The sequence below is a fragment of the Eucyclogobius newberryi genome, unplaced genomic scaffold (assembly GCF_026437365.1).
Source record: "Eucyclogobius newberryi isolate DKJ021-1_F unplaced genomic scaffold, fEucNew1.0.hap1 SCAF_4, whole genome shotgun sequence".
Lineage (NCBI taxonomy): Eukaryota > Metazoa > Chordata > Actinopteri > Gobiiformes > Gobiidae > Eucyclogobius > Eucyclogobius newberryi.
In genome coordinates, this window is record NW_027316056.1 from 17,725,431 (window position 1) to 17,750,164 (window position 24,734).

At 41.4% G+C, this 24,734-nt stretch overlaps 1 protein-coding gene across 2 annotated transcripts; it reads right to left on the reverse strand.

The window, feature by feature from the left end:
- Window positions 1-16,547: 16,547 nt before the first annotated feature.
- Window positions 16,548-24,248, reverse strand: nfil3-5 (nuclear factor, interleukin 3 regulated, member 5). Of its 2 annotated transcripts, none has more exons than XM_072463008.1 (2): window positions 23,877-24,248; window positions 16,548-19,380 (listed from the first exon to the last, which is right to left on the reverse strand). In XM_072463008.1, exon 2 carries the CDS (start codon window positions 18,881-18,883, stop codon window positions 17,165-17,167), a length of 1,719 nt encoding a protein of 572 aa, XP_072319109.1. In that variant the 5' UTR covers window positions 18,884-19,380; window positions 23,877-24,248; the 3' UTR covers window positions 16,548-17,164. The 2 variants fall into 2 exon arrangements, with proteins under 2 accessions (XP_072319109.1, XP_072319108.1); XM_072463007.1 differs by having other exon boundaries at window positions 16,548-19,384.
- Window positions 24,249-24,734: the final 486 nt, after the last annotated feature.

Genomic DNA, 24,734 nt, shown 5'->3' on the forward strand with positions numbered 1-24,734 from the left:
GTGTATCATTATCTTTCTAACGGCAAAACGTGTTGATGGCTGTGAAAGTACGAGGAAAGTCTCCGAATATGAAGATGAAACGTTATGAATGATGAATATTGTATGAAGCATTGAGTCCAGTGATGCAAAGCTGTCTTCAAAAAAGGTTTAAGTTGTTGGGTTTGGAGGAGTTTGCATCACTGTCTTTTGCTTACAAAACATAAGCTGAAGTGAATCTAAGATGTGTGACTGTCTGAACACTTTTGCCCGGCTCAAGTGCAATTCAACTTGTTTCTTAAACGTGTACGATACAAAGTATTTTTGGCCACTTTGTGCATGTTCTCATTTTTATTTAATGCTCCAAACTGTTCTTAAACCATATACATATACATAAGCACTTAAATATAAATAAAATAAAGTATATCAATTATTCTTCAAAGCGTCTTGTGTGTCGTTGCATCTCTTGTTTTAATTTGCTTCTAGCATATGCCCTGAATAAAGAAAGAATAATATGTATAATAATCTGTACTGTATTATTAGTATCTTTTGTAGTTTTTATAGTATTTTTATTGCTTACTTTTCCGTCCCTGGATCTAGCGCCATCTAGTGACTGTCATTGTCTCGTCATTCTGAACATGAACACTAGGTGGCGCATGAAACCACGTGTTGATTCCAGACACGAGGTCGTCTGTGTTCCTGTTTGACAAAATGAACTCTGGGAAGGTAGTTATGATATAAATAATACAATAATAAATGTGTGTGATTATGTAAGCAGTTTAACAACAGGCTCGAGGTAAGACCACTCACGTTTACTTTCACTAAATGATGATGATTATTGTTGCAACTGTTTAAAGTCTGTTAATTGTCCGGTTTCCGGTTTATTTTCCATAAAACACCTCATTCACAAACAGTTGTCTTTGGTGAATATGAAGCTGCTGTTGGGAGTTTGGACAGTAAACTGAGCATAAGTTGTGTTTGGACCATTTATTTTTCAAAGCTAAAGCAAATTTAATCAAACATGAGTTTTAGGGACTTGTGATAAAGTAAAAATGAAAAAAATAATAAAAAATACAAATGAAGTAAATAATTAAAAAAAAAGTTTAATCTTTTTTTAAAATGTAAGGGTCATTATTTTGATTGTTTTTTTTGTGTGTGAACTTTCTTATTTTACATCTCCAGGAGCTTGGTACATACTTTTTATCAGATGGTGGGCTTTTAAAAGGGGCTTCTTGTTGTGACACATCACTTTATCTGAGTCCGGAGAGTCTGTGATGGACCAAATGTGATTTGTTGTGCCAATGTCTGGTCCAAGTTGTTTTTAGGCTGAACTCTGTTTATTTTTGTTTTTTTGCACTGATATTTAATTCATATTTATGATCACATGACCCCACTCCAACTACATATAAGCGAGACAGAGGGGGGGACTGAAGATTTTGAACTGCATTATTGTATAATGTGATGGATGACTCTGGACTCCAACAACCTGAAATAATAAAGAACTTTAGAAACAGAGAAATGGCACTAGCGGGACTTTTAACACTCCCTCACCAACAACCTCCAATCAACATATGTATGGATTTAAAAATAGAGAGAAAGAGCAGAGACCGAGAGAGGAGAGGAACGTTAAAAATACAGGTTGAGGTTTTATATGTTCAGTTGTGGTTTGTGAGTGTCCTGCTTTACCCTCCTCAGTACTGTTGACTGAGGAACACTTCAGGACACTCCCCTCACATGAACCTTACAGACGCCAGTGTGCAGCTAAATGTATATTTTCAGCCGATACAGATGTTTGTCTCACTGTTGTGGCCCAAACCGATTTAATCTATAGCAAGGCCCACAATTTGTTGTAAAGTAAGGGTGGATAATGATATTCTGACAATCCAATAGAAATGTGCTAAAACGTCTTTAAATGTATTATTAACATACATATTTATAGAGTAAAACTGTATAGACTATAGAGACATTTTTGAGATCAAGTTATGCATATTTGATATCATCCTTTCCAAGCATCAAAAATATGTGTGTTTGTGCATTAAAATTAGTTAACATTTACACAGATGTTCATGTGTTTGACACCATATGCAAGAACATTTCATTAGCTTTCATTTGGTACCACTTTCAATGCTATAGCATCAACCTCTGGGAAGCTACAAAGAAAACAAGGACATAATATCCCAAATTTTAGTTTTTTTGAAAAAACTACATGGCTCTTGAGACCAAGGTCCAAGATCAAAGTAACTGTTATATTTAGTTAAGTTATGACCTCGGAGAATGGGAATAATATCAGTTTGCATAAGTTTGATGAAAACGGTCTAATTTGAAGAGGTCTGGTGATACTGATATTTACCAAATTGCAGTCAAAAAAATATGTTGTAAAATCACCCCAAAACACTCCTTAGCAATATATTGATGCAGCGGCCCACAATATAAATACTATATCATCAAATTTAGTTTGACAATATCTGTACTTCAGTGTTTTAGTGCAGCTGTTTGTGAGACAGGTTTGAGCACAGACATAAAGCAAGTTCAAGTAATAATTCAGTCTGGGACATTGTGTTGAACTTAAATGTGTGGTATTAAATTAAGATTCTTCTTCTGGGTGTGGCTCCTGACCTAAAATCCTCCCTCATCGACTGAATATGATTTATGATAAACAATAAATAAATAACCACACGGGGGCCGTTTAGGATCTGTTACAATGAGCCGCTCCTGTGTCCGCACTATCAAGGCAATTAAAGGAGCTGGTTAAGGAACTTGGTTAACTGGTCAGTTCAGTTCAGAAAACTTGTTTGTAGTCATAAACACACACACACACACACACACACACACACTCATACATATACATACATACACATACACATACACATACACACACACACACACACACACACACACACACACACACACAGAAAGCATAAAGCAAATGGATTTGTTTCCTTGCTGGAGGCGGGATAGCGCCTCCCAGAGGACATCAGGAGAACCTCTCTTTAAGAACGTGATCGGAGATGCCAATGATACATTTGGCCTCCTGAAGCACTTTCCTCATAAAGAATGAAGGTCGAGCATCTGCAGACCTATAATCTTTGAACAGGTCTTTACAGTGTTGTTCAGGCAATTTTTCTCTTTGACTGATAATCCATAAAACAGATAAACGAAAAGGTCAAGAGGCTCTCAATAAAAGAATGATTAAAAGCACATAAGATTGGCTTTGACACATTAAAAGAGTTGAATTTACACCTGAGGAGAAGGTGTTATAAGCTCAGGCATCTGCCTTTACCCTTTCAGACTTTATGCACATATTTGTTTATATTGCTTTGGCCTTTGGGAGAATGTCAATCAAACCAAACCAAATTGAAAGACTAATTATCCTTGTTATGCAATTATGATGTTTGTTGTTTTGTGATCATGACATTTATACAAAATGTAGCACAAACTATATTATCGTTTACTGTCCGGTCCCTAGTCTAAAGTACTTTTTTATGTGGCTGTTTAGGTGACAATATCATTACTTTTTCCTTCAAACGGTCATGACTAATTATAAAATTGTGATGTTTCTTCTCATAATAATTGTAACGCTAACATTTAATATTATGACGGAAGTTTTATTGTCAGTGAAAATACATTACAAACTAATGTGATTTGGCAATACAATGCAACACCAAACAATGTATAACAATTGTAAAATATAAACAAGCATGAAATAAGGTGTTGGAATAAAAATATAGACTTTAACTGAATATAAACACAAACAGGCCCTTGTGTACATACTAGTCACATTCTTATTTCACCTTTCTGTCTGAACATTATGAGTATTTCTGCCCTTAAACTCTTTGATTTATTTTTGAACTTTGCATTACTCCATAACTTGCTCTTACGACCACAAAAGGGTAAAGCCGTCCCATGCCACTGCATCCCGTGTGCTCGAGATAAATCTGCTCTAATCTGGGCTTTACTGTACCTCATGTGAGTGGCCGTTTGGCTCACTGGGTCACTGGGTCACAGGGTCAGACTCCTGTAAACATGTTTAAGGTTTCTTGTTCTTCCTCCTTGTGCCGTGTGGAGTACAGTGGGCCTCAGACAGATGGAAAATAGCCTAGACTAATCTGGAGAGGTAAATCCTCTTAATAATAACCAGCCGCCGCAGAGGGGAGCTGTCGTTTGTCTGTACCATATAATGTAAACATATGAGCAACGCCTAATGTGCATTGTTTAGTACTTTAAACCACTGTTTAGTACTTTAAGCCACTGTTTAGTACTTTAAAGCACTGTTTAGTACTTTAAAGCAGTGTTTAGTACTCTAAAGCACTAGTTAGTACTCTAAAGCACTATTTATTACATTAAAGCACTACTTGTTTAATCAAATTTGGGATATAATGGTGATTATCGAAGCCACAATAGGTTTTCTCTGGGTACTCACTCCACAATTTTTTTTTTACAATAATACACTGGTGTATGAATAAGTGTATTAGAATGTTTTGTGAGAGTGACAACGAATGGAAATTAGCTACAATGGCTACATCCGGCGTGTTTACAGTATGTATTTCATGTATGTTCATTAACATACACTGTCCCGAACAAATAAATAAACAACAAACAGTATTAATCATTTGGTTAAAGGCATTGCTCTCAATGTCGTAAATGTAATAAATTAATAAAATAATACATTTGTTATTTTTATAATATAATATTATTATTATTGTTATTATTATATATATTGCTAGTCAGTGATTATTGTTTTTTTTTTTTTATTAGTAAACCATATACAAAATACTTTGAGACGAGCAGGAGCAGCAGGAAAAGTTACATAATGCTCGTTTTAAATAGAGCGTATCGTCTCTACAGGAGAATCTTTTCATTTTCTCTCAGGTCATTTGTACCTCACCTATAAGAGATGATTGTGCCTGGCCCATAAACACTGCTCTGTCTGCACCTTCCTCTTTAGACACAAACAAAAGCCATGCCAGCAGACAACTTCCTGCAACGCGAGGAGACGGGATCTGGTAATGTGAGCTCAGAGCGGTTTAAGCATTGCATAACGCTGAGCTGATTCATCACACGCCCATAGTTATTCCTGTTGCCCTACTTTCAGTTCAGTCAACCCTTTTGGCCTATATCTCGTGCTTTGTGCCTTTGAGTGCGTCCAGCGTATTATGAGGCTCTTATGTGGTTCTGAGGTAACAAGAGGGAAGTTGGAAGAGCTCCTATTTCGACATTTCACTGCAAAAGGTCAATACGCAAATGAGCAGAATCATAATCGATCCTTATTTGGGCGGTTTCCTTTCTTTAAAACAAAATGATCTGCTAGCGAGTAAGCAAAATTGTACTTGTGATGTATAAATGCGTGTTTCAGTGGTGTTTCAATATTATTACCTGGAAAAAAAGGGTTGGGATTATTACCGTTTCCGTGTACAAAAATCCCAGACTGCGGATTTGCTTTGTTGATATGACGCAACATAAAGCTGTGAACAATGAATAAAACCATGAATGAAACGAAGGATGACAGACGTGTCCTGGTTCCATAAGTAATCAACAAGCTATTACCGTTATTACATGTTCAGTCAATGTGCTATTTCAGCCTATTACCTGTTATTCTTCTTTCAAATTGAATGTGCACCTTTGCGGCGAAGGGTCCGTCACCTGCTTGACTCATGAAAGTGTTAATGCTTTGCCTGGAATGATCTATAATATAACATAAACCTATCTACCTTTCATATATATTCAATTACTTTACTACACGTTTATTGCCACAGAGTTTGTTTCCACAGAGAGCAAATAGACTTTGGTTAAAAGATAAACTTGTAAATGTGATGTGTGTCAAAATATAAGTAATATAAGTGAGTTTTGTTTTTTCTTCTTGTTTAATGCAATATTGAACAATATTCCGGGGAAAACAACATTTCCAAGGAAAAATGAAGGGCCCTCCACCTAAACTCAGATTGTGCTCTTGTCAAATCCAGGTTAACTTTCTGGATTGAAGTCATTTCACTGTTTGCCGTGGTGTCGTTTCCAGATGTGCAAAGTCTGCCTCGCAGTCGGTGCATGTTGAATGTTGACCTACTTTTTGGGGAGGATTGGGGCAGTGGCGCTGAATGGGTCACGACAGACAACATAACTGAGCCAGCCAAGCAGCATGTTTAACCGTTGGGCTTTTTCCCCTCCTGTCTGCCGCGCCTCCTGGAAACTTGTAACAAATCTTGCACCCATTAACAGTGGCCGAGATGTAACTTTGTGCTATGTTTATGGTTTGGAAACATTTGAAAAGAAGGTGGAAAGAAAATTTGTCACATCGTTACTCTTTTTGTAGACTTAAAAGAGTAACAATATATCATAAAGTTATGAGACATATTTATAAAGTGTACAAATACTAAATGACTCATGGTCTGACGAAAGCTTCACCAGATACATTACAATCCTTTCCAAATTATCTTCAATGTGCAGGGATTTGCATGTTAATATGACCTTCCTACCAAGACTAAATCCAAATCTAAGCCTGTACTAGAACAGGACCAAACCATGTCCACAGCAAAGGGTTCGATTTAGGACCAAATAACAGCAAGATTGTGTTCACATTTGGCCCTGGTTTGGGTTGGATCTGGTTTAGCCCTGATGTAGACTTGGTTTGATCCTGTTCTAGTCCTCGTTTAGTCCTGGTCCATCCAAGTTTATCTCTGGATTTCGTCTCTTTTTTGCTGTGATGCGTACAAGTGTTCACGCTTGCGCACACAATTGAGACTAAACTGGGACTAAACCTCAACTATGCCAGGACTAAACCAGCACAAGACCAAACCAAGTCTACGTCTCAGCTAAACTGGACTCAAACCAGGACCAAATCAGGACTAGAGTAATCATGCCCCAGTTTGAAACCATTAGGTACAGCCTTTCTTGACCGTTTTATCGCTTGCTTAAACTTGCCAAAACAATTCAAAGTCATCGTGATTAGCCACTGTCTTCACTGAGTGGATTTTTGGCGGCAAATGAATGCGCCAATAAGTTTGATCCAGATTTAAAATGGTTCACAATTGGAGCAATAAACTTTTGTCACAACTTAGATAAGATTATCACGATTCCTGTCTATAGTCCACATTACGGTAGCGGCGGTTTCTGTGGTTTTGCCGTGCCGCATAGTTCGCATGGTTCAAAGTCTTTATCTGATTCGACCCACAGCCGTACTGCGTGTTTTAGTGCTGACGTCAGTGTGACTAAGCTTTTTGTTTCTTCAGCTTTAACGAGGAAATGTTTTATACAAGTATTACAGCTTGGTGAGCGTGTGGAAAGTAGGCCGTTTGAGCGAACACAAAGGTTAATGTTTGACTTTGGCTCGTTGCTGTTGCATCAGTTGGTTCAATAGGGCCGCTCCTTTCTTTTTATGCAAACAATAAACTGTTAACGTTGTGTGGTTTTAGTATTACGAGCCTGTTATATAAGTTTAAACATGAATGGATTCTGTTGACTTTAGCTGAAGGATGTGGGAGTGTGAAGGTTGACGCAAAGGAGATCTTAAGTTAAAGGTGCACTATGTCACTTTTTCCCACGCTGAATGCTGTGTTTAAGTATTAAAGCATTAAACAGCAAGGTCTGTTCTCTGAAGGAAGTTGTTGTGTGGTGTTCTTAAAGTTCTTTCAATTGTTCTCTATGGACCACTTTGTGTCCGAAATAAAGTGTGTGGGGTCTGAGCCCTGCTGGTTTCTATGGAGACATTAAACATATCTGTCGTGCATTTATTTATTCAATTACTTGAAAAACGTAATTTCTTCATGTCGCCTCTTCATAGATGAGTTTACTGCTATAGTGTGGACAAGCAGGTGGTGGACCCTCCCATGAAAAGTTACATGATGGGTCTTTTAAATGTGTGTTTTGAAAGATGCCTTACTTTGTACCGGTATTTGTTTTATTTTTTTCATTTTGTAGAGACACTGATTTTGCCTTTTTATTGTGGCTTGGGAGTGATACAAAAGGTCCGTCTGTAAACCCCTTTTTAATTATATATTCAATTTCATTCATTTTTTTTAATGACATTTTATATTTGATTAAAAAAGGGGGTTCATTAAAAAAATATATATGTATAATAATATTAATAATAATAAGTCACTTGCCAGAAATAGGGACAACTTGAGTTTCAATTAAACTTCAACAAATGTCAAAATAGCACAAATTAACTAAAACGTGAGCAATTCACTTACTAAATATAACATTGTGCAAATTCGTGTGCCACCATTTCTTATTTGCAGCCAAGACATTTTAAACTTACATAATAAATCTGGAGAAGGCTTTTGACCGTGTCCCTCGGGGTGTCCTTTGGGGGGTGCTCCGGGAGTACGGGGTCCGGGGCCCTTTGCTCAGGGCTGTCCGGTCCCTGTATGACCGGAGCAGGAGCTGTGTTCGCATTGCCGGCAGTAAGTCAGACCTGTTCCCAGTGCATGTTGGACTCCGCCAGGGCTGCCCTTTGTCACCGGTTCTGTTCATAATTTTTATGGACAGAATTTCTAGGCGCAGTCAGGGGTCGGAGGGGGTCCGGTTTGGGGACCACAGGATCTCATCTCTGCTGTTTGCAGACGATGTTGTCCTGATGGCTCCATCAAACCCGGACCTGCAACATGCACTGGGACGGTTTGCAGTGAGTGTGAAGCGGCTGGGATGAGAATCAGCACCTCCAAATCCGAGGCCATGGTTCTCGACCGGAAAAAGGTGGCTTGCCCTCTCCAGGTGGGTGGGGTGTCCTTGCCCCAAGTGGAGGAGTTCAAGTATCTCGGGGTCTTGTTCACGAGTGAGGGAAGGATGGAGCGTGAGATCGACAGGCGGATCGGTGCAGCGGCTGCAGTGATGCAGTTGTGGTAAAGAGGGAGCTGAGCCGAAAGGCAAAGCTCTCTATTTACCGGTCGGTCTACGTTCCTACCCTCACCTATGGTCATGAGCTTTGGGTAGTGACCGAAAGAACAAGATCGCGGATACAAGCGGTCGAAATGAGTTTCCTCCGCCGGGTGGCTGGGCGCTCCCTTAGAGATAAGGTGAGGAGCTCGGCCACACGGGGGGAGCTCGGAGTAGAGCCGCTGCTCCTCCACGTCGAGAGGAGCCAGCTGAGGTGGCTCGGGCATCTGTTCCGGATGCCTCCTGGGCGCCTCCCTCGGGAGGTGTTTCAGGCATGTCCCACCGGGAAGAGGCCCCGGGGAAGACCCAGGACACGCTGGAGAGACTATGTCTCTTGGCTGGCCTGGGAACGCCTCGGGATCCCCCCGGAGGAGTTAGAGGAAGTGTCTGGGGAGAAGGAAGTCTGGGAGTCCCTGCTCAGACTGCTGCCCCCGCGACCCGGCCCCGGATAAAGCGGCAGAAGATGGATGGATGGATGGAATAAATAATCTTTGTCAACTCAGCATGATTTATTTAATCAGCTCAACGACAAATGTACAGCACATTGGTAAAGCCTTAACTTCCTGAACATTTCCCATCGTCTTTATGGGGCTGCTGCATTACATAACCTAATCCTCTAACGTAACTCTTTCTCTTTCAGATTCCTGCGCTTGACCGCCTGAGTGTGCGGCATCTGGACGCCATGACGACTCCTGTGTCCAAACCCCTTCTCCTCCTCCTCCTCCTCCTCTTCCTCCAGCTCCAGTGACTCAGAAGTAGGTTGCTCTCGCTCGGGTGAATAGTTGCTCAGTTCTTACCCCACGGCTGGCTCTCCCTGTGCTGCTGTGCTGACCTACATGCTGCAGCATCCAGCGTTACGTAACCGAGACTCATAACCGCAAGCCGCTCAGGGCCAACGCCTCTTCCTTTCATCACTCTCTCTATATATCTATTTTTTTCCCCTTCTCCCTCCTTTTCTCTTCCCTCTTTATCATTCGCTTTCCCCTTTAATCTCCCTCTTTTCTCTGCTCTTTCATCCCTTTTTGTTCTCTCTCTTTCGCGCTCTCTCTCTCTCTCCGTCTCTTGCCCCTCTCTCCACCTTCCCTTCATCTCCTTTTAACCCTCTGCTTGCTATTTGTCCTCTTTCTCTACCTTGTTTTCGCTCTACCTTCTTGGTTCTTCTCTTTGTCACTCTTCCCCTTTTTTCTCCCTCTCTCCTAGTTCTCTCTCTTTCTCCCCTCTCCCTGTCTCTTTCTTGCATTCCTTCCTCTCCATCGCTCTCAAACACACAAACAAAACTCCTTTTCGCCCTCCGTTTCCCCCCTCAATCTTTCTCTCCCCTTTCCATTTCTCTCTTCCCTTATTCACTCCTTCTCACTCCTCTCTCACTCTCATTCACTCTCATTCACTCTCATTCACTCTCATTCACTCTCATTCACTCACATTCACTCTCATTCACTCACATTCACTCTCATTCACTCACATTCACTCACATTCACTCTCATTCGCTCTCATTCACTCACATTCACTCACATTCACTCACATTCACTCTCATTCACTCACATTCACTCACATTCACTCACATTCACTCACATTCACTCACATTCACTCTCATTCACTCACATTCACTTACATTCACTCTCATTCACTCACATTCACTCTCATTCACTCACATATACTCACATTCACTCACATTCACTCTCATTTACTCACATTCACCCACATTCACTCTCATTCACTCACATTCACTCTCATTCACTCACATTCACTCTCATTCACTCACATTCACTCTCATTCACTCTCATTCACTCACATTCACCCACATTCACTCACATTCACTCACATTCACTCACATTCACTCTCATTCACTCACATTCACCCACATTCACTCTCATTCACTCACATTCACTCTCATCCACTCACATTCACTCTCATTCACTCTCATTCACTTACATTCACTCACATTCACTCACATTCACTCACATTCACTCTCATTCACTTACATTCACTCACATTCACTCACATTCACTCACATTCACTCTCATTCACTCACATTCACCCACATTCACTCACATTCACCCACATTCACTCTCATTCACTCTCATTCACTCACATTCACTCACATTCACTCACATTCACTCTCATTCACTCACATTCACTCACATTCACTCTCATTCACTCACATTCACTCTCATTCACTCACATTCACTCACATTCACTCACATTCACTCTCATTCACTCACATTCACTCACATTCACTCTCATTCACTCTCATTCTTCACTCACATTCACTCACATTCACTCTCATTCACTTACATTCACTCACTCACTTTCACTCACATTCACTTACATTCACTCTCATTCTTCACTCTCATTCACTCACATTCACTCTCATTCACTCTCATTCACTCACATTCACTCACATTCACTCTCATTCACTCACATTCACTCACATTCACTCACATTCACTCACATTCACTCTCATTCACTCACATTCACTCACATTCACTCTCATTCACTCTCATTCACTTACATTCACTCACATTCACTCACATTCACTCTCATTCACTCTCATTCACTCACATTCACTTACATTCACTTACATTCACTCTCATTCACTCTCATTCACTCACATTCACTCACATTCACTCTCATTCACTTACATTCACTCTCATTCACTCTCATTCACTCTCATTCACTCTCATTCACTCACATTCACTCACATTCACTCTCATTCACTCTCATTCACTCTCATTCACTCACATTCACTCACATTCACTCACATTCACTCTCATTCACTTACATTCACTCTCATTCACTCTCATTCACTCTCATTCACTCTCATTCACTCTCATTCACTCACATTCACTCTCATTCACTCACATTCACTCTCATTCACTTACATTCACTCTCATTCACTCTCATTCACTCACATTCACTCTCATTCACTCACATTCACTCACATTCACTCTCATTCACTTACATTCACTCTCATTCACTCTCATTCACTCTCATTCACTCTCATTCACTCACATTCACTCTCATTCACTCACATTCACTCTCATTCACTCTCATTCACTCACATCCACTCACATTCACTCACATTCACTCACATTCACTCTCATTCACTCTCATTCACTCACATTCACTCTCATTCACTCTCATTCACTCACATTCACTCTCATTCACTCACATTCACTCACATTCACTCACATTCACTTACATTCACTCACATTCACTCTCATTCACTCACATTCACTCTCATTCACTCACATATACTCACATTCACTCACATTCACTCTCATTTACTCACATTCACCCACATTCACTCTCATTCACTCACATTCACTCACATTCACCCACATTCACTCTCATTCACCCACATTCACTCTCATTCACTCACATTCACTCTCATTCACTCACATTCACTCTCATTCACTCACATTCACTCACATTCACTCTCATTCACTCACATTCACCCACATTCACTCACATTCACTCTCATTCACTTACATTCACTCACATTCACTCACATTCACTCACATTCACTCTCATTCACTTACATTCACTCACATTCACTCACATTCACTCACATTCACTCACATTCACTCTCATTCACTCACATATACTCACATTCACTCTCATTCACTCACATTCACCCACATTCACTCTCATTCACTCACATTCACTCACATTCACTCACATTCACTCACATTCACTCTCATTCACTCTCATTCTTCACTCACATTCACTCACATTCACTCTCATTCACTCACATTCACTTACATTCACTCACTTTCACTCACATTCACTTACATTCACTCACATTCACTCTCATTCACTCTCATTCACTCTCATTCACTCACATTCACTCACATTCACTCACTTTCACTCACATTCACTTACATTCACTCTCATTCACTCACATTCACTCACATTCACTCACATTCACTCTCATTCACTCTCATTCACTCACATTCACTCACATTCACCCACATTCACTCTCATTCACTCTCATTCACTCACATTCACTCACATTCACTCACATTCACTCTCATTCACTCTCATTCACTCACATTCACTCACATTCACTCTCATTCACTCACATTCACTCACATTCACTCACATTCACTCACATTCACTCTCATTCACTCACATTCACTCTCATTCACTCTCATTCACTCACATTCACTCACATTCACTCACATTCACTCTCATTCACTCACATTCACTCACATTCACTCTCATTCACTCTCATTCACTCACATTCACTCACATTCACTCTCATTCACTCTCATTCTTCACTCACATTCACTCTCATTCACTCACATTCACTTACATTCACTCACTTTCACTCACATTCACTCACATTCACTCTCATTCACTCACATTCACTCTCATTCACTCTCATTCACTCACATTCACTCTCATTCACTCTCATTCATGCCCCGTCTCTTTTCAGAATCCACACAGCGTTACTCACAGGGCGTTACTCATTCATCATATTTTGCTGTATAAAATATTGTTCGTTTTTCATGCCTATTGTGAAATGGTGTTTTTATTTCAGCTGTTTAGATCAAGAAATAACATGCATTCAGTTTTCTTTTCTTTGACTTCTTCTTTATCTATTTCATCATGCAGAAACACATTTAATCAGTCACAAGGCACTGAAGTCATCCTTTATTTTAAGATCAAAAAGTCACTCCAAAGCAAAGTTATTAAATTATCATTTCCTCGTTATTGATGCAGAAAATGGCCTTCTTGCCAAGTGATAAGTAACGTATTATTTGGACTAATGCCCTATGAACCTTTCAAGTTATGAGATAAATCTGACCTAGTTTGAAACCGACAGCTGAAAATGTGTCACTCCTCTCCCAGAGTAATTAGATCTGGCCTCAATGTTGACCAGTGATTTCGTGCTAGGACAGACATGAGACATTTGAATTCTGTTACTTTTATGATTGTTTTTGTGAAATAAATCTGACGTTATACCAAAATATTTTCTCACTTTTTAGTTTTAGTTTAGAGTGTAGGGCTGGACAATTCAAATTTCTTCCTCCAAAGTTTGAACTCTGCTCCAAACCGCATGCTTTTACAGTATATATACTTTGACTTTGGACTTCAGTTAAAATCTGAATTGAAATGTAATTATTAATTTCATGGTCCTAATTGAGTGAATAAACCTGAATAAACCTTAAGTCTGCCTATGGATTAAATTTGAACTAAATTAGAACAAGATCTTAACTGTGACATAACAAGGACTACAACAGTAACTACGACTATAGCAGGACCAAATCCAAAGTATATTCCGTCATTAAAGAACATCTGTGATACATATTATAACTACTATAAAGTTAGTTTGGTGTTTTTTGTGTGTAAATACGCGGAACACCAATCCAACCGTGACTGTATGCGCCACTAACCCAGTCCCTGAGGCGCACAAATGAGTCAAGTTTTTTTCTTTTTTTCTTCTTGCAGCAAAGGCATGTGATGTAACCCGCGCCGCTCACTCAATAACAACCCCTCTTTCTCTCCATCCTCCCATTTCTCCCTCCACTGTGACCTACTTTTCACTCTCCTGTCCTGTTCTCGCAACAATACTCAATATCTCCGCACAATACAAAGCAGCTTTTACTACTCAAAGATGGGCTGGGTCGGACCGGGGAAGGGGGGGGCCTGCAGAGGGGTGAACGAGGAAGAGAGGGGCTAAGAAAGAGGGAAATATATAGAGAGCGGAGGGGGCAATGCACCATACAATGCAATGCGGTTTTCACAAGAATGTCACCTTGTTAGAGCCAGTGTAGGAAAGGGCAGCTCTTGCAAAGATCCAGAACTATTCCCCAGATACAGTAACATACGCAGTAGGTGAAATGTTGCATAGTCAGTGCATCTTTCCTCTTTTAACTGAATTATTCTGCTGTGTGTGCTGAGTGTGAGTGTGTAATATGTGTCTAAATGTTGGTGTTGGTCTGAAATTGCGACACTTCTGTTACGAGATAGTCCACTGGCCCTCCCCTCGATACTTATGTAAGCCTCGCCAGTGGCACTGCTCTGCCCGATCAAACGCGTTGTTGTTCCCATCAGCTATTGCTCCATTAAGAGGCTGCTTCTTCTCTCACAGCAGCGCACTTGTATAACCGGTTATGCCATGTTTTTCTTTCAAGATTTTCTGGCCCGCAGGCTTTATTAGACAGGACAGATGAGTGTGAAATGGGGGATGAGAGAGAAGGGAGGACATTCAGTAAGTTATCAGAATCGGGATTCGAAATATGTGCCTCAACCACTCGACCAATTTAATTATATAGTAAACAACCGCTAAACTATGTTGACACTTGCAAGCTGCCAGAGCCTGGTGCTTTTTCTGTGTAATGATCTGTTGACCCGCCATTGAAAGCTGTATTATGTAACATTTTAAACTTGTAAACAAATTCATATGGAGTTATTCAGTTTAATACTCTTATGTGCTACGTATACTACACGTGTGGTTTATGCTTATATCAATATGTCTAATCTGTATTTCAGAAGCTAATGTGCGTGGCATTTAGCTCAGTTTTTATAACATTAAGGTGAAAAACATTCCTTTTAATGTGCTTGGGTTAAATAAGTCATGTTCAGTCACCTTCTGTTTCATTATAATTGATTAAGATTAAATGAGCCATCCTTTGATGAATAATTATCAAATATAAAGGTCTAAGACTGTTTAATTAAGTGCATGCACTGGACTACTTCCCAGTGGACTATTAGGGATTTATAACCTCTAACTATATTATTATCACTATTACAATGTAACTAGTAACTACTATCATATATGATCATATACGAGTATGAGTAATATGTTTATATGTTATACAAATATATTGTATTGTTATGTGTTGGTCATTAAGTCTTATGCTATAGAATGCATTGCATCAGGAATGAATGATTATAGAACAACAGACTCAGAAGTAAATTCAACAACTTTTTTTTAATTTTTCCCATTTTGAGTAGTTCACAATACAAAATGATTTTTTGTAACCATTTGCATATCCACGTGAAGTATCGCATTACATAATAACTTCTGGACAAGGCTTACTTATTCAGTTTTTTCCGTTTTTGTTTTGTCTTTCGTCAAACAGCGTAGGTTATACAGTAACACAGTACAAATGGTAACTGGGGCAAGGGGTAAATACACGGCACAAGGAAGAGCATCGATCAAAATGACACAATATGATGACAAACACAGTAATAAAAATAATCACTTATAATAGAAAATAACAATATTAATAAAATAATATTAAAATAATGACAGTAGTATACAAGAGATAGACAACTTTACATTTATACATGTGGCCAGAGGCAGGCACCAGGAAGTGTACAGACTGATACTGCAGCTACAGGAGCTAGACTCAGTGCATGAGGGGCATTTGAGATCATTATGGAACAAGGGACAAACAATAACAGGCACCGCATGAAAAGAGCAGCTTTGCTGGTAGTGATTAAAGAGCATTTCATTTATTCAGCAGACAACTTTGTGTCTGATTTATGGAGCTAAACAAGGCTTACCTTGTGCTTGTCAGGGCTAGCCAACATCTGTCATCTACATAGCCTTGACTGATATGAAAAACTGGCCTTGACTTTAAAAGTTCTGGTCATCTCATCACCTAGAACTTTTGGAAAATACCTCATACACTGTTTTTCGAAGTTGTGGCTCTTCTTTCAGTTTTAGTAAAAAGAAAATCTTTGTGGCATTTTAGACAAAGGGCTGTACAAGGTGTATCACTAAGAACAAGCGAATCACTTGATGTCTACGACTGCATTACACAATTTTGTCTTTGTTGTTTTTTGACTTTTTTTTTCTTAAAATATATAATCATATTCAAATTCATATGTCACAGTATAATACAATCTAAGTGCTTCAGAAGAGAAGGGACTTGTGTGCAGATGAGCGAGAGAGGGAACAATGTAACTTGTAAAAGTGTGTTACTAAACGGATGTGTTTCTTTGGTTGAAGGAATGTTCCTATAATGCCACAGTAGAAGTGCTGGCTAGAGCCTCAAAGGCAGTTAATAGTGAATAATCTGTACATGTCCGACTCAAGAGAAGATTTTCTGATCTTAGTTTTGGGAGGTAGGAAAGACAGGAAAGAAGTGACACAGTGAAGACTGAAGGGGAAATCCCAGGTTTAAGTGTTGTTTTTGTGAAAGGGCTGGGATGAGGGACGTCCTACACCTGTGTCAGTGCTGCAGTGCCCCATTCAACCCTTTGACAAAACACTTTATCACATTGCGTACACCACAGAACACTGTCTCCTTCTCTGTGTTTGAACAGTCCATTATCAAATACAAATATGTCCCAGTTGTCTTCAATCTCGTTTCTTACTGCGTCCGCCCCGAGAGCCCCCTAAGTTTTTTTTCCATCCTTCTTTCTTGGCCTCCGAATACTCGTTCCCCTGAGATTGGACCTCTTCGGGGAACTCAGTCTGGTTGTCCTCTTTGCTGTCTACCAGTGTGTGGCTCGGAAGGTTCCCAGGCAGGGCCAGGTATGGGTGCTGGGGCAGAGTGGGTGAGGGGGACAAGGAAACAGGGGTAGGTTCCTGCATCACCACTCCATTAGACAGAGCTCTGTATTTAAGGCGCAGTTTGTGAGGCAGAGCTGTGCCTTTGACCTCAGCCGGGCTCTCTGCATGTGAGCTGATGACTGTGGACTTCTGGTGGTAGTTGCTGATGTCTGAGGAGGAGGATGAGGGGGACTCGTCATCTGTGGATCCCTCTTTGTCAGAGCTTCGTGGATCGCCGTCACTAGATGACGTGTCTTTGCCCGAGGAGTTCTCCTGGAAGAACCTGTCTGTCCTGGGACCTCCCTCGTACGTGAGAACTGGAGGCTCTTCGTCCAGAGAGGTGAGGTAGGCGTTGTGCTGCAGGTAGGAGGACTGTCCCTCCTCAGTGTTGTGAATGAGGTTAGGGGCGAAGGGGTTTGGTTGAACAGCGTTTTCTGGGACCTGGTAACTGTAATGGTGCTTCTCACGCTGCTGTTGACTGCTGTAGTGCTGCAGCTTCTCTGGATCTTCGTGCCCGTCGCTGTATTCGTACTGAGGGGAGTCCATGGTTTTGGTCCTCTCCAGTTTCTCTGCCACCTCTGTGATGGTCATGGAGCAGTCACTGTACTTGGAGCTGTGTGAGTGTCTGCCCTGCTCCTCAGGCCGGTCCATGGGGTAACAGCCACTGCTGGAGCGGTACAGGATCACACTCCTTTGGGCTGGGGGTGCAGGGGGGGGCGGGCTGGACCTTTCCATGTGGCACTGGAGGTACTCAGAGTCTTCAGCCAGGACAGCGCTCTGGTGAGGGGAAACGATGGTGTTGCAGGAGCCATTAGAGATACCATTTGGAATGTCCTCCAGACGAGTCAGGTCCATGGAGGGCTCTGTCTTGATGCTGTAGCCCATGGGCTCTGGGCTGTCACGGGACGATCCATCAGACATGTCAGATATAGAGCCTCGAGGGGAGTATTTTTGAAAGGAACTGTGACAATCCCCACGGATGGACTGCTCCGTTTCAGACGAGTCCGAGTTCATCATGACCTGGGACGCGCTGGAGTAGCCGCTGCTGGAGAGGTAGGCGTTACTGTTGGGGGTCCCAGTGGAGCTATTCCCATTGCAACTGTTGACTGCTGCTGCTGCACTGTTGGAGATCTGTTGGCTTTTCTCCATGTAGGACGCGGCGCTGATGAGGCCGAAGCGCAGTTTGAGTTGCAGCAGCTCCGTCTTCAGCCGCACGTTCTCCTCATTCAGAGCCATCACTCTGTTCTCCAGCACCATGTCGTTCATGCGCCGCTTCTCCCTCGAGCGCTTGGCAGCCTCATTGTTCTTTCTGCGCTTTTCCCAGTACGAAGCATCTTTCTTTTCATCTGAGATGAACTCTCTTTTGCGGCGCGAGCTCATGCTCAGCTTGTTGGAACCTTTAGATGAGCGTTGTCCTGAAGAGTCTGGGCTTGGAGAGGGCATATTGTCACTGTAGGAGTATGAATCTACTTCCATGGCATTCTTGTTGCTGGTGGCAGAGAGGTGCAGACTGAGACTTTCCATGTTCTTTAGGCCAGTGCCAGAGAGTGACTCTGGGGGCAAAGGGGAAGGGGTAAAAGGACAACTATATGTGACTTCTTGGTTTGAATTTGAGTTTAACCTATGTCGCAGGATCAGCAAAAACTTCTTGATGAGGTATTTGTGCTCCACGGAAGGAGAGCCTCATTGATTTCTGTTGTAATGTTCTTACACTCAAGTATCCAAATTGGCTAAGAAGATTAAAAAGAGGTGGAACTCCAGAATAACCTTGTACATTGACGTAGTTTTGGGCTGAACTCAATGAAAAGTGTTATTTTAGTGTTTAGAGTTTTTTTTTTGTGGCCGATGGTTCAGAGGAGGCCCCTGTGCGTCGAGGTGAGTTTGAGTTTATCAGCTCTTCTCTCAATCTTCAGCAGGCGCTGGCTCTGGTCGTGCCAATGCCTCTTTCTGCACAAAGGATGTAGGTCAGTCTGTCTTCTTCAGCGCTCTCAGAGGATTTCACTGCCACTGTGTGCTGACCACTAACTGTGTTATGGAGACAAAGAGGGATGGGAGAGAGAGGAACACACGGTTAGAGTCAGTGTAAGACACAGTGCAGTTCATTGTGGCATTTATTCAGATTTCATTTAGGTCAAATTACAAAGAGACATTCTAACATTGATTTAGGTGGTGTGTGTCTAAAATCAATATGTCTATCCGTTCACCACATACAAATCTATGACATACGCTTCTAGTTGAGTTTTGCTTTTGTCTTTTGTCATAACTTGTATATAGTATTGTTGAATATTAGCTGGAAATATGAGGTTGCTGCAGAGCTGTTGTGTAAGAGGCTGATATCAGAGGCTTTTACCGACAAGAGGCAGACAGACAAGCATGACATTTATTTAATAATTGTTTTTTCTCTTTCGCTTTACATGGATGTTTGTGAAGATGATACAATTGAATCATCTGTATGCCTTATCTTCAACAATAATTCAGTCTGAATAATTTAAAGATTAACAGAAAAGTTAATTATTAAAACTACAAGGATTCTTACTGCAGAAAAACATTGTTACCTATACAATACTCTAATTTAAAAATAATAATATTTGAGCCCTTTTCTCTTTAGTCTTTAATGTGTTTTATTGCTGTGCCAGGCCTGGTCTAAGAATTGAAATTGTTTAAACTATCTAACAATTCATATTTCTCACAGGGCTATGTGAAACATACTGTATTGACTTCTACTCTGTAACGGCCTTAGAGGATTTGTTATGTCAGACTGTCTGTGGAAGAACTGGGGTGTCTCAGTTTCTCTCAAGCTGCTGAAACATCACAACATATCACAGTTCGCACACAGTTTGCCTTCTTGCCCAAACAATACTCAAGTGAGAAAGTCGCACGTTAACGCGAGCATTATGTAACAACTCTGACCATTCTCTTCTTTTAGTCATGTTTTCCTGTTGTTTTCCTCCTTCAGCTGCATAACATGGTTGATATATTCATTAGTTATTAACACATTGTTAGCCAAAGAAGCCCTAGAATCCTGAAGAATCTATTTTACACCACGCACAGCCACAGGTTTTAATCTAGGTCACCAAGCAAATAATGACTTAAAACATCTGGGTTAAGGTTCTCTTCCTATTTTGGTTATTTGGCCATGCAAAGTAGTTTGAATGCAAATTAAAACGATCAACAAAAGTATATGCATTAGTTTTGATAATATCACGCGATTTGAGGTGGATCTATGAATGGTGTGATCTATTTCATTTTTATAACAAAGGTTTCAAAGCTTGTAAATCTTCATCAATGCTATGTTAAGTTAAAAAAGTTGCAAGAGTTTCAACAATAGCCCACTAGAAAGTATAAAACCTTGAAAAAAAGAGGAAAACTGTATTTTTTTCTGTTACTTTTACATCTCAATGTAATTCCCCCACATTGCCCCAAACAAAAGCCTTGTGGAAGAAACGGGGTGCAGACGTCTGTACTGTCCCACTGACCTAGAAACGACGCTCAGCAGTAAACACTCCCTCTGCCTTTGACGGAGCGCCATAAAATAGGTCAGTGGGACTGCAAGGGAGGGAGGGCCGCGGAGGGAGGGAGAGAGAGAGAGAGAGAGTACCAGAGTGCACGCTAAAAATAGAGCGAGGGAACGGGGTTGAGGCCGGAGGAAGCGGAGCGGACTGGTGACGGCAAGAATTTGTTTTTAGGGACTGTGAGAGGAATCTTACAGACAGTCGGCAGAGTAACGGGGGCATGAAAACTAACACGCCCGCTGTAAGGGGAACGGCGTGGTTACGATTTGGTTACGACATTAATTCCTACGTGCTCCAGAAACCCCTGCTTTGCAGTGCATAACAATGTGCCTGAAATGGAGAGGGATAGGGTGAAGGGATTGACGTCAGAGCACACACCCATATCTGCAGCTAAACTCCACATAACAGCCCCGGCCTCTGTGGACAGCGCGGGGAGGGGCCGCCGCCGCCGCCGCTCGTAACGTACGTGCTCTGAATCCCTTGTACCGGAGCGCGGCTTGTGTAACAAATGCGTATTACAAAGAGGCGCAGGCTACAGGTTAATGGACGCCAAGACACTCCTTTAGAACACTCAGAGCGCCGAATAAAAGATAGCGCTATAAATCCATTATTGTGCAATCCAATTTTTAAATGTAAAACAATTATATAAGTAATAATGTTAAAATTCACCTGATTTTGTCTTCTTTTTTTCTTTTTAATATCTTAATACCTTGATTTCATGTCATTTTACTGTGATGTATTATGTCATATTGTTTCATTATCACTGTCAGGCTGTCATAACTTGCTCGTTTTTACTCATTTTGTCCAGCCACAAGCACTAAGATTTGGATTTAGGGCGCGGTACTTCTTTAGACTTAAGTTGAGCTGTTCCCAAACACTTGCCCCCAGTGTTTGTGGAGGAATGTTTGCCCTTTGCCCCCTGTGCAGCGAGTGTGAGTGTAACGCATGGCATCTTCTCTTTCCTTCCTCCCCCCGCCGCCATCTTTTTAAGTGATTCAACACCACACATGTGGAGGGGCCCCCGGTAGGTTAGGAGACTCCATTTTCCCCCCACGGCTTAATGTCAAAACACAAATAGGCTTCCAGACATACCAGGTCAGCCTAAAAACTGCATGCGCCATTTCACATGCTTAAACTAGATGTGATTAGATGGATGTTGTGTCTCTTATATATTTCTCCTTGTTTCCTTTTGTCATAGAAAATATGTTGGAATCGACTGTCAATTTCATGGAATTTGCCTTTACTTTTTAACCTGGATTTTACATCAGATTCCATTTCTAGTGTATCAAACAAAAAGACGTACACAGCCTTGATTTCCAGTTATAGTAAATAGACAAGTTAAGCAAAACTTCTTCACAGTCCTCTACGCTACACAGTGTCCCGGATTTGAAACTTAAGCTGCCGCACTTAAGCAGTATTAGTAGTACTAGAAGAAGTAGTAGTAGAGCTTAAGTCTAAATATGTTGTTGCATAGGCAGTGTTGAATCAGTCTGAGCGGCCTGTAAACCTCACCCACATACATGTCTGACCTATATTAGAGCGCTGGCTGGGACGCTGCAGTGAAGAGCTCGCTGAAATGGGACCAGTTGCTTGTGGCGGGACAAGTTTTTTTGTCTTCCAAACTTTAGTCTACTGGGGTTTCCGACTATTGCGTCACACCCTGGATCATGTAATTCCACATTATACAATCAGTTTACAGGGGAAATGTTTGAACGTTACACCGCCGGTCAACTTCTGCTATGATTGCTTACAAAAACAGAATTGTGTTAGGGTTAGAGCAAGTTAAAAATAGCTCAAATTTTTTTTAAGGTCTTGGAAAGCAGAGTGAATTATTAATCGCTTTGGAAATCGATACGATGCGGGATGGACAGTTTGAGGATGGTGTGTGAACGGGAATCAATTACAAAGTGTCCCAGGAGAGGGGCTGCTGTTTATGGCTTCTCCCTGCTGCGTGCTGGTTATGTCATAGCCTCAGACTGGCTCAAAGCAACACACACACACACACACACACACGCACACACACACACACGCACACACACACACACACACACACACACTGCTCTTTAGTTAACCACGGCCCCATAGACTCATCCAGTGAGTCACTCGGCATTTTCTTACTCAATTTAGGCTCAAGTGAGTGAAAAGGACACGTAATTGCAAAATATTATGACATATTTTGAAGTAACCATGAATGAAGAATTACAAGATGCACTCTATCCAAAAAGATAAAAATATTAGCTATTGGTACATGAATATGTTTCAGGCACAAGACAGCAAAAGGCCAATTGAAGCGCAGCAAATAAGATGAAAACATTTTTGTAACATATTGAAAGAAGAAATATATGTAATAAATAAACGAACAAATGAATAAATATAATTAGACTCTGAGGTTATACAGCTGTACGAGCGTGTCTGAAAATAGTACCACTTTGTTTTCTATTTTGGGAAGAATTTGTGTCCAAAAGGGAACGGTAATTGAATTAAAAAAAATCCGTAACTAAACTAAAATAGCACAAAATAGTATCCTGCCACATGTTGTGTCTGTACAATATAATGCAAAAGAGCCAGACACAGCAGCTGCCCCCGTTCCCTGGAAAAGACCACCATGAGGGACACTACCTCGCCTTGACATTGAATGCTTCAATGTGGGTTACGCATTTCCACGTTTTTTTTACCGGCTTTAGTTGTGCGCCGTAGATGGAACAAATTGTCCCCGCGCGCGGCCACGACCCAAATACCACCCGGTCGGAACAAAGTGCGGGGTTTGGCGTCCCCGGGAACCGGCCCGGAGCGCGTCAAAGTCACGGGCGCGCTGCGTATGTGCCGGCGCCATGTGAACAATGCCCGGCCCCGGAGCATCATGTCCTACAACGCGGCGCGCACGCGTCTGGGGCCGGCACGCGGGGACCGTACATCCACACACGGTAACGGGGGGGATAAAACTGACACAAAACCTGAGAATAAGATACACAAAAAAGCCGCCGCCTTTTTCAGTCAAAACATACCGTTCTGTGTCCGGGAGGAGGAGAAACATCCGCACGCGTCCACGACACAAAAGCAGTCTGGCTCCGCGCGCTTCCTCGTTTGTCTCTGAGCGAAAAGGCGAAAGGGGGAAAAAACACTTCTCCACAAAAATAAAAGCGTGTCCAAAAGTTTGTCTCGCCCGCTCGTTCCGGTGAGTTCTGGTGCGCGGTGGTTATGTCGGTAGTTTGAGTCGGTGATGCTGGTTCAGGCTCCGCGTGCTGTGTGCGCCACCGGACACTTTGCTCCAGTTTGTGCGGCTGCTTCCACAGATATGTGTTAGTAGGTCAGCGGTTGCATAACAGCGCTTAGCTGCCGTGTCACGTATTTGTCCTCTAGCTCTCCGCTCGCGCTGCTGGAGTGAAGTGTGTGTCTGTGGAACATGTTGTATGTTCTAATCCCACAGCCGGAGCACTTTGAGGATGTGCTTAAGTTTATAACCAGTATGAATGACTTTACGCACGCGCGCGCTCCGCGCCGGGGTGGCGCGTGTTGTCAATACAAACATGATCACCATTGTACTCAGCATGTCGGTTATTATGTTATGTAAGCTTACATTTATCTACGTCTTATCCTAAAAGTGTGTGTTCTTTATGAGGCTTGACCCTTTTACAGCCTCTCACTCAAGAGTGAAGTCAAATACAGATTCAGGTTTGTTCCATCATCGTGAAGAGTTTATACACAACAACCATTTAATTTAGCCTATTTATGATTATGTTTAAATCCTCTGGGTTTATTGTCAACTCGTGCTTCACTTTTAATATAGTCGTGTGATTAATGATATATGAACCTAACACAAATTCATGAATTACTTTTCATTGGGTCAAGAAAGAAGTCATGTC